At 37.1% G+C, this 12078-nt stretch overlaps 1 protein-coding gene across 2 annotated transcripts in view; it reads right to left on the bottom strand.

Annotated features, from left to right (window-relative positions):
* Positions 1–12078, bottom strand: part of LOC122134052 (MOB kinase activator 2-like) — a 42671-nt gene that overhangs the window by 20281 nt on the left and 10312 nt on the right. Inside the window, exon 1 of one of the 2 annotated variants that reach the window (XM_019122133.2) lies at positions 216–590. The exons of the other annotated variant lie outside the window; for it this stretch is intronic. Within the exon in view, the coding sequence (XP_018977678.1) occupies positions 216–298 (83 nt within the window). The 5' untranslated portion in view covers positions 299–590. Of the gene's footprint in view, positions 1–215; positions 591–12078 lie in introns of those variants that run through there. 2 annotated transcript variants of the gene reach the window in all.

The raw sequence follows: 12078 nt of genomic DNA, 5'->3' as shown, positions 1-12078 counted from the left end.
AACAATTAGGGCGTGTGAATAAAAATGTGATTTTTTGGGTAGATGGCTCCCTAATTATACAAGCGTGAAAATACACGATATTAGAAATAGCTCTGTGCCAATCCGAGAAAAACAACATTTTTCAACTCGTCAAGTTCTCCTTTGCAAACACGCCAGTGTAGAGCTCTGTACACTGAACAGGATCAATGTTTGATTGCCTGAGAAGAAGCGAGTACCTGTTGAAGAGGGTCCACAGGAGACCATGAGGGCTTTCGAGGCTCTCGAAATCAACCGGCGGATCTTCCTCGGTATTCTCCATTTCTCACACCATGAACAATGGCTTCCTCGCCCTAGCCACAAACGAACAAACACCCACACCGTCTGAGTCCCGGCCGTACGTGCGCAGAGCTGAAGCTACGGCTGTGGTTTCTGGATAAGTTCCTCTCTCGTCTGCTGCTGCTGATAAGGAGGCCTAAACCATGAAGATTAACATGCACTCCACCGAGACATGAATCTTCAACATATTACCATTAATGGACAGCAATATGCACTCATGAGCTCAAAAGTCGTATTGAGAATCTGCACTTTGAACTTTAAAACTGATGTTTGTGTCACAACTAGAGCAAGCTCTGTGCATTATATAACGCTTGCAGAGTGCGGTGGGAATATTCAGGGTTAAAGTTTGTCTTTTGAGGGTTTGTACTTTCACTTCTTCCTGTTCCTTGAGATAAAGAGCAGCAGGAATGTGCCGAGGCATTGTTTGGGCTCCTCGGAGACGCTTGCATGAACACGAACCGCTTTCCTGTGTTTATGTGCTTTCCTCAATAAGAAACAGCAGAGCATTTCTGTTTGTGGCGAGGGCCTTCCTCAAACATGATTGTTAATGAATCTGACTGGTCTCTGGAGGAGATGAAGCTGCTGCACCTGAGTCTGCGTGGCGTCAGTAAATCAGCTCAAACTCAGCTGATTAAAGCACTCCGTTCCGTAAAATGCAATTACTTTTCCTACACTATTAAATGCTGCTAATCGCGTAAAAACTGAGATTTCTGTGGAATATACAGCGCCCTACAAATGTGAGATGAATGATTTATCATCACCACATGTTGTGCATTTTAGCTTTTCATATCTGTGTAATAATACGCAAAAACCTTTTTCGGACACTTGTATTAACTTAGACTTAACTAAAACTGATGCTTTCTTGTAGAAAAAAAAAAAAGAAATTAAATAATACCCTTTCAAAGTTCAAACACTACCTTTCAAAATTATGGGGTTTATAAGAAATTAACACTTTTATTCATCAAGGACACATTAATTTCATCAAAAGAAAAAAAAAAAAAAAACTGTACTTGCTGATAATATAATATTAATGAAATAAAATATAAAATGCCACTTAAGTGTACTTAATTCATAACACACTAAAGTATGCTTAAAAAGTGCACTTTTATTAATGTCAAATTAAGTTCTACTTTAAAGTGCATTTGAACTCATTAGGATTTAATATATTTTTCTCATGCATTTAAAGTGTTACTCCATCCCAAAATGAAAATGTTGTCATTAATCACTTACCCCCATGCCATTTCAAACCCGTAAAGGCTCCGTTCATCTTCGGAACGAAAATATCTATAATTTAAGATATTTTGGATGAAAACCGGGAGGCCTGTGACTGTGCCATAGACTGCCAAATAAATAACAGTGTCAAGGTCCAGGATTTGAAATAAAACAGCGCATCCTTGTGGCACGGATGATATGCATACGCAGCATACGGTGATATGGAGAGACACAGAGGAGACTCTTGACAAAGGAAATGTTGAATAAAGTCGTTATTTTTGTTTTCTTCGCTAACAAAAAGTGTTCCCGCTTCATATAACCCAGATTGCACGTCTGATGGCAGATGGAGTATTCTGACGACGACTTTCATACCTTATATGGACCTTGACACTGTTATTTATTTGGCAGTCTATGGGACATTCACAAGCCTCCAGGTTTTCATCCAAAATATCTTAAATTGTGTTCCAAAGACGAACGAAGCTTTTACAGGTTTGGAACGACATGGGGGTAAGTGATTAATGACAACATTTTCATTTTGAGATGGAGTATCCCTTTAAGTACACTTTTATTTATACATGTTGACTAACAAACTAATGCACATGTAAAGTACCTGATCAACTGTATTGTGTTATTTGATATTTTAAGGTTATATTAATCATTTAAGGTTAACATATTTTAATTGTACCAAATTGCAACTTCATTACTACAAATATATTTAAATGTGCATGACATACAGAAATGACATCTGTGTATTTTAGTTGCTTGTCAGCACATTCAGCAGTAACTTTCACCATATTTCAAATACAATAGAAATAATAATGAAATTACATACAAAGATGTACTTAAGTCCTACTTAAGTGCATCAGAAAAGCACAAGTTCAACTAAATGCATTTAATATAAATGTGAAACTATAATACTTTTCATTTAATTGTAAATAACATGCATAAGAGTCTGAAAACATTACATTCAAGTCACACTAAAGCATATTATCTCCATAAAAAAGTACTCTTTCTAAAAGTATGCTGAAGTGTACTTCATTTTCACAAAGGTATACTTGTCTTGCACACAGTGTTGCAAACCTTCACAGCTGATGTGGTCACTAGATGTAGATCACATCTTTATGAAGAGCCAACAATCTCAAATATTATGGTTTGGTGCTTCTGCTTTTTGAGCCACAGTCCCTTTCACCTTCATTAGCATTTCATTAGCCAGCAGGCCGACTGAGACAGATCTGAGACAGATCTACTGTATGCAAGACTCTCTCTTAACCCTTCACTGCCAGTTCAGCTCTTTCTAAAGCCTAAATCTGGTCCTTGAAGGAGCGCTGGATTCGGGACACACTACAGACTTTGTTCACGAAGGGAAAGCTTGAGGTTTGGTTTGGAGGTGTAGACGCACTCACAGCAGCTCCGCCCAGACCAGCCTGTGCTATAAAACCAAACACTGCAAATTTTAGCATCAGTTCATCCCAAGCGGGAATGTGAGGACGTGCTAGACTCGACTCGCCCTCGGGGCGGCGGGCAGAGACTCCGGAGAGAGTCCTGATCGGTTACCGAACACGAATGAGACGTACGATGCTGGGAAATGCTAGTTCAGGGTTAGGTAAGGCTCAGCTCTGGCGAAGAAGAGCGTGTCAGGCACAATATGACTATAAATCAGAGTCTGAGCGATCAAATCTACAGCACATCCATCTCATCCTCAGTTCACCATGACACACATTCCAAAAATAGAGCCACGCTAATGAATCCCACACCCTGGAAAACAACAGAGGATTTGAGTAGTGCACACACACACACACACACACACACACACACACACACACACACACACACACACACACACACACACACAGAGCTGTCCACTGTAGAAGACATAAATGAGCACTCTAATCTAGTCTGGAAGGCTGATTGAAACCGTTTAGAATAAACTAACCAAGAATGCCATCATTTATTATTATATTGCTGAGAAATCAGACATTTAGGAAGCTTAGAGTACAAGCAAAGTAATTATAATCGTCCAGACTACTGCTACGGTGCTTTCAAAGTGTGTTCGGTGATTTTTAGAGCAGAGCAGTGCATGATCAAAGATCTGAAAATCTAAGCAGAAACCGTGCCGAAGCATATAAAAGACGCTCTGCATTGTGTGTTATATTATCAGCGGTTCCCTTGAGAGCTGACCGGTCACACTGCCCACATCACGAGAGGTCAGCGGCTCCACGGTGAACCAAACCGCTGACAAACGAGCCTCGGCACACTTCCATTCCCATCTGATCCACAAGCATCATGAGCCTGAGGTAGCTTTCATCGACACTTTGCATGCTTGAAAAGACACTTCGGTACAATACAACCGAACTTACATCGCCATGTTTTATTAATCTTCTTTAAAACATGCACTCATTATGAATAGAAGTGATTAAGTGCATATGTCTGCACGTTTATGCTCATACACTGCACACAGATGTCTGGGAGCGTCTAGTTTCTCTAACAGAGAGCACAGCATCAGTGTTTCAGCTCCATCTGCTGGATCCACAACCAAACAGAGAGATCTCCACATTTACCTCTTCTGCATTATACAGCCAACCATCCCATAATGCAATGCACACAACTTGACCTTCCCCTTCATTTGTGATAAATTAACTCTTACTGCAATACAACTGATCTCTTTCTTGAACCAGTAACTAATCAGACTTTTTTTTTTTTGACAAAATTACACTAAATATTAGTTTATGAAACTAGACAGTGCTCATTAAAAGCAGCATTATTACTTTTTAATTGTTTCTAAATATATAATTTATTATTAACATTATCATCAACATTTAACATAAATCATTAAGATACAGCAATAATTTATATTTTCACACAATATACAAAAAAAGTTTTTAAATCTCATTATTTTATTTTTAATTGCTCCTTTATATGTGATTTAATAGCATTTTAATAACATTGAAATTATTATTATTACTAACATTTAATATATAAATTAATCATATTTAGCAATTATTATTTTTTTTCCCACATTAAATACATTTTATTTCTAATGTAAGCCAGAATACAGCACTTACTGAATTAAACAAACATTATTTTTGTTATTCATAATTTACTGTAGCACTGTATCATATTACATTATACTACATATTAATAATATTAATATATAGTAACTCATTACATATACACATTATATACAAAAATGTATTTTAATGAAAGCCAAAATGCAGCACACACCAAATTAAACAAACAGCATTATTTTTTAATTGACATTTATAATAATATAATGCATAATTTATTGCTAATATTAATATATAGTAATTAATGACATTTAGTTAAGTTTGCAAGTTTTTAGTTGTCACTTCAAAGTGTTTATAAATGTATTATTTTTTAAAAAGTGCCAGAATACAATACCTACTGAATTAAACATAGAAGAAACTGAATTATCGTTTTAATTTTTACTTATTAATATGACATAATAATTTAATATATTATATTTTAATTGCATTAATACATAGTCATTCATTTTGCATTTACACACATTATATTAAACATTTATTTTTATTATTATTATTATTCTTCCAGAAGCCAGTATACAGTGTTAACAGTGCAGTATGCAGTACACCAGCACTTAAATCCAAACATGGCCAGTGTCTCAAAGTCTTGTGCACCTGCTGGTTTGATCCTGGCTCTTGGGTCAAATTTCACTTTGACTGTCATTTCAATACGCAATGCCAGTCCTGAGTGATTCACTGCAGTGTATCTGAGAAATAGGGCCTTTGAAGCTGTTCAAACCGAGCCAGTTGTGTTGTGAAAAGAGCAAAAGCTAATGACCTCCCATGCCCCATTACCAGCCAATCAGCCCGGGCTCACCGCTGCTCTCCGGCAGGTGGCTGAGGGAACGTTGCTGAGACAAAAGCACAAGAGACCGTGTGGATAAAACCCTCAACAGCAAAACAAGCCGAGCCTGAACGGGGCGAGGAAACCCTGTTTGCGTCTCGGCACGCCCGGGCAGGAGCAGGGTGTGTGCTGTTCCACTGCTTTAACACATGCACGTGTGTTCAGCGTCTTCCACCAAAAACATATCATTATCATACATCATGGATATGATGCTCACATGGGCTGGAACATTTCAAAGCATATCAATCTGATGATTTTCTTGAAAGAAATTATGCAGCAAAATTGTTAAGAACAAAACCAAACATTTCTCACAGTCACGTGAAAAAAGAAAAGCCTCATTTGAAAAGGGAACAGAACTGTTCCTAAAGTTTTTTACAATGCACTGATGCAGTGGGAAATCTACCGACACTATAACGATCGGAATTAATACAGAAATTAAGAGTTATTAACATTAAATTTACTCTGGGACAAATACAGAGAATCATTTGAGAAATTTATAGATACACAAAGATTTGGAAAAGGAATCCTTTGCAAACTTTACCTCACAAATGACCCAGAAATAACACTTTACCATAATTTTGGACAACTTGCATAAGATCTCACCCAAACACATTAGAGTAGCGGTTGGTCATATGTTAATGTCCTCATGGTTGTGACGTCACATCATGGCATTTTCTGACCCGTTTTAACAGTTTAGATTCAATATGGTCTGTGAAGACTGGAGCTGAACTCTGAATTCTGTAAGAACTGCACTGACTTTCTATACTCAGTGATATGCAGAATCACTAAAAGCAATGCAATGTAAGCAGAAGGGACTGAGACATGATGTGCTGGACGGATCTATCCACAAACCCTTCAGGAAGAGGGTTGGGATGAGAGCTGGAGACTGAAGAGAATTACACCGGCATTAAGCGAAGTGCATTCCACAGCTGGCTAACACTTACATAACGCTCAGATGATGCACGCACTCCGGGGGGCCTCCAGCAATATACTTAGCATGTAACATACACAGAGATATGACGAGCACATGTGTGACCCCGGAGCACAAAACCAGTCATAAAGGGTCAATTTTTCGAAATTTAGATTTATACATCATCTAAGGGCTGAATAAATCATCTCTCCATTGATGTATGGTTTGTTAGGAGGACAATATTTGTCTGAGATACAACTATTTGAAAATCTGGAATCTGAGGGAGCAAAAAAATCTAAATATTGAGAAAATCATCTTTAAAGTTGTTCAAATGAAGTTCTTAGCAATGCATATTAATAATCAATAATTAAGTTTTAATATATTTAATTATTTATGGTAGGAAATTTACAAAATATCTTCATGGAACATGATCTTTACTTAATATCCTAATTATTTTTGGCACAAAATAAAACTCTATAATTTTGACCCATACAATGTATTTTTGGCTGTTGCTACAAATATACCCCAGAGACTTAAGACTGCTTTTGTGCTCCAGGGACACATACTGTATGTGCAATGAGTCAAGTTCAGATGAGCTGCGAATCCAAGGTCAAGTATACGGCATACAGCATGTAACACTACTGAGTGCCCATCCCACAGACTTGTGGATGTTGACTTAAGACAAGGCAATCTACAACAAATAGCAAAGACAGCCATTAGGCAACCCTGCTGAGAAATCAAACACTACAGCCTTCAAACTCGTGTAGCTAAAAGGGCCGAGAAACTATGGCTGCGTCACAAAGGCGATGATCTAATGCAATTTTGCATAAAAATACAAACTAATCAAACTGGTTTTGGATAAGCCAAGGTGACATCTGATGATCTAGAACAAAGTCAAGTAAGCTTTAGACAACTTCAAGCGGATATTTATCAACTACAACGCTTAATTGAAATCTATTTTTTTTTTCAAACGATTAATGAAACTGTCCATCAAACATAGTTTTAATTCTTTCCAGCAAACTGCCAAACCAATGTTGTTTGGTTCTCAACGTTCTTCAACGTATCAGAAGAAAGGACGTCACACAGGTTTGGAACAACATGAGGTTGAGTTAATGAAGATCATTTTCATTTCTGGGTGACTTTTGCTCATCTTTAAAAGACAAATGAAGAGATTTCTGTCCATTCCACCAAAACTCGATACTTCAAAAAGTTCATAAAGACCTCATAAGAGAAATCCATATAAACTGAGTAGTTTGATTCGAGTGCTATGTTATGATATGTTGAACAGATTTATTTTAGGTTTTTATTGACATTTAAAAATGATCAACGTATATACAGATCACATCAAATATAGTCACTGGAAGCTCAAACATTCACAAGAACAAAACTTATTGATTCAAACACATAAAGCACGCACATTTGAGCTTCTATTTACCAAATTTGACATGTGCTACAGCAAAAATGAACTGACTTGAGCTGCATAATGACACTGATGACTTCTGAAAAACTAACACTGAAATATTTACATATCTTAACATTTTATTAAAAATTATCACAATCATTATATGTTTCTTTACATTTTATTTATATTGCTTTGAATCTGTATTACAATTAAACGTGACTTGACTTGAAGAAACACTGTTAATGATACTATACAGATTTCCAGTTTCTAATATTAATCTAAATAAGCAATCACACCACCAGATTTATTAACATTAGCAATCCATGCTTACATGGACAGAAAAAAAAATAAAAAATACTATGGAAGTCATTGGCTGCCGGCAACTGTTTGGTTACCGGCATTCTTCAAAATATCTTCTTTGGTGCTCAACAGAAGAAAGAAACTCCTACAGGTTTAGAACGACTTGAGGGTATGTAAATGACGATCGAATGTTCATTTTTGGGTGAACTATACCTTTAACATAAAATGAATGAGGTATGATAAACACCTCAACCGATAACCGATCAGCTTTCTGTCCTAACAGAAGTGCAGTACACGCATTTGAATGTTTCATCAGCAAAAGAGATCACAACAACATGAAAGAAGTGCTAAGAAAAATGCATCGTCTTGCCCCGAGAGAGGCTGATCCCTGAACAGCTCAGAAGTGATTTTACAGGAGATTATTTGGTTCGATCTTATCCGCTCAGACTGTGAGAAGGCTACTACAGGTCAACAACGTGCACAACCTTCTCTGCCCTTTACACACAGCAGCGATAATCTTACTGCAAACAGTCCTGGACAGTGTGAGTATGGTTTACTCCAGGTACAGAACGCCTCCAAGGTCTTTTGGTAAGAATTACTGTAGATAGAGTAGGCCAGGATTTATCTGTACAAGAACATGAAAACTCTCATGTAGTTGACACTTATCCAGAGGAATTTAAACGGACAACCAATTACAGGAGCAACTCCCTCTTTGTAGGTTTACAACCTTTCAGTTTCCAGACCCAAATTTTAACTTGCATGCTCAACATGTTGCAGAACCTACCCAGGCTCACTGGAAATGTGTTTTGCATTTCTGCAAATCTCAAAAAATAAATAAAAATAAATTACCTATACTTACGAATATGCAGTTTCCAGTTGAACACTAGAGGCCGTAAAACTCAGACAGCTGTTATTCCCTTTCACACAAATTATGAGTTTCCATTAAGAAAGCCTAATTTTCATTGCACAATATTATGTTACAAGTTCAAAACCATTCTAATATGCTGCAAAATTTGATACTTTTTAACACTGGTGTCACATAAACAGCTTCATGTGTGGGTTTTCTAACTCGGTAGGTTTGCTCAGTAGCGCACCCGATGTGGCGGTGCACCGCTCTGGGACGAATCTCGTGAAACTACATTTAGAAAAAAAGCATAAATCCGCATATAAGGAAGTTAAAATAGCACAATTGCATCAGCAGATGTGTTTTTATATCACTTTTGCATTCGTTAACACTATCGGGTAGGTTTAGGGTTGCGTTTGGTGTAGGGAGTACGTTATTTACCAATACGACAGAGCATTAACCTTTCAGTGACACTCACCGCACATTTGAATTCTGAACCGCCACAATATGTGCCTGAAAGAATGTGACCATTTATTGAACATTTCATTTCGAAACAGCTTCGGAAGGTACGTAACACTGTGTTGCAGAAACATCGCCACAAGCACTTAATTCCAATGAGCCTGGCTTGGGCAGAACAGGAGAGGAAGCACTTCAAATACTGCAGTCATGTAGATCCCACACACACACACACACACCGTTGATCTGTGAGGTATAGGGGAAGCCTGATATCACACTACATAATCCAACTAAAGCTCATTCCTGCTCCACACCAGGAACAGACAAGCTTCAGTTGGAATCCCTCTCTCTTCAAGCAAGCTTCATTTGCATTTTCCTCAATGCATTTAAGTATGCAAACCCTAAAAAGGTGATGCAAGCTATTCCAGGCGTTTTGAAAACTTCAACCACACACACTTTCCCAAAACCCCGCTGTGCTCCAAAAACAAGTCAGCGAACCCAAATGATCAGAATGTGTGTTTCTGATTGGCTAACTCACTTTTGCAATTTCAATGATAGCAGTCAGGTTCTTGGGACTTTTTATGCACATTCTTTTCAGACAAGAAACGCACCGAGGTCACGCTGAAGGACACGCAAGGACGAGAACAGCCAAAGAAACAAATGAAGGAAGAGGAAAAAATGTAAGGAAGAAAGTGACGCCCTTGCACACGCAGCGATTGAGGATGCAATGTAGGTCATCAGAAACAGTAGGAACTGAAAAACACGTGAGAGGAAGAAAAAGGCAAGACAAATGCAAAGATAAGCGCTTCCACATCAGCCCTTTTGGTCGCCATAGTTCAGCTTGTTTGGTTGGCATGAAAGCGGTTTGAAATGTTTCTGGTAAAGAGAGTCTGGTAAATCCAATTGGACAAAATCACTAATGAAACAGTGAAGCTTGCCACATCATACCACATTTTGGAGCCAGAAGTTAAATGGATAAAGAAAGAAGCTAAAGGAGCTGGCAGAGAGATCTATCTATCTATTTTTATTTTTCTTAACACCACAACCCTCCACATTGCAAGTAAATCCCTCGCATATGCGACTTAATCTTAATCTGGGCGACTAAATAAATTAGACTAAATAAATACTGTTCAGTTTCTTGCACAGACCGATCGTTTTGGGTCTTTACACATCAATGTATCGTCACGAGCCGCAGCGTTTAATTTGGTTTTGTTTGTGTATGTTTTTTTGACTCTCAAAGCTGTGATTCCCATCCACTTACATTATATGACTGACAGACTGCAATGGTTTGAGTTAAAGAGCTTCATTTGTGTTCTACTGAAGAAACAAAGTCACCTAACTCTTGGATGCCTTGGGGGTAAGCAAATAAACATCAAATTTTCCTTTTTGGTTGAACTATCCATTTAACATAAAAAGTGGAGCGTCCCTTTTAACAGCAGGTGAACTAATTGTATTCGCAGTTGAGCATAAAATATCTTACAGACCACTAATGGTGAAAGAGCCAGTGTAATGCAAATATGTCTGAAAGGTCTGACATAACAATAAAGGTGCCACATGAATGATATTGTATGAAGCATTATTTGTTTACATCATTTTGCGCCTCGCGTTGTGAAAACAATGTCTGGGATACCACGCTCAAAACTTTGTGATTTAAACAGTTTGGTGTTGGATATTCATACAATTATGGTGAAAACCAAGCACATTAGTGTATCAGTCTGGAAACCAAAACAATTAACAAGAAGCCATTTAAGGTTAATAAAAATAAAAATATTTATAATATTAATGCACCATGTAAGCAGCAAGGCGGAAACATGAATAAATAACAAAAGTCATACACAAAATTAACAAGAAGCCATTTAAGGTTAATAATAATAATAATAATAATAATAATAATAATAGTTATATTAATAATAAATAATAATAATAATAATTATAAATAAGATTAACAAAACAAAATAAAATAAAAAACATAATAAAAAAAAAAAAAAAAGAAAAAAAAAAAATAAAAAAAAAAAACATATCACTGTTTTAATAATAGTACTACAATATAACAGTATTTAAAAAAACTAGTTTCACTGTGAAATAAATTAAGCACTTAAGAAAAACAACAGTGTGTATATTTTTTTTAAATTACAACTGTAAAATTACATTATTAATATTTATGAATGTCTTAATTTCTTCATTTTTCAAATTTCAGATTTCTCACTACAAATATGGAAAACGTTTGGCATATATTGCATTGCCAAATGCACATTAAAGTGACGCAATTCATGCGAAGCAGCATTTACTGTGAACGCTTTAAGATACTGAAAACACCAGATCACGAGCTGCTCATGTGTAAATGAGCACAGTGCCGCGCTTTACTCTGAAACACGCGATGCATTTATTCAATGAAATCACAGCCTTTGCAACTAAGCCATACTATGATTCTTGATTTAATCTTGCAGCTCTAGATCAAGCAATGAAAACTAAGTGTGACAACAGCCTGATTTCAACACATGAGGCCTGATCTAAAGATAGCAGCTTCCTGTTTAAAGGACAACAACAAGCTCTTAGCAGGCAGTACGTGATTTTGAGAAGGATATCGAGAAAGACAAATCAGATAGATCCTCATTTATCATTTCATTCACCAGCTTCTCCAGCATCCTTCCTTAAACTATCTCGGTCTCATTTTAACTGTCTGGGCTCTATAAAAAGCGCGGGGCCTGCAGGGAGGCCCGATCCGTGTTCATCTCCTCATCCTCCGTGCCCCGG

Source organism: Cyprinus carpio, chromosome A18 (genome assembly GCF_018340385.1).
Source record: "Cyprinus carpio isolate SPL01 chromosome A18, ASM1834038v1, whole genome shotgun sequence".
In the NCBI taxonomy this organism is placed as follows: Eukaryota; Metazoa; Chordata; class Actinopteri; order Cypriniformes; family Cyprinidae; genus Cyprinus; species Cyprinus carpio.
This window is presented reverse-complemented; position numbering and strand designations above follow the sequence as displayed.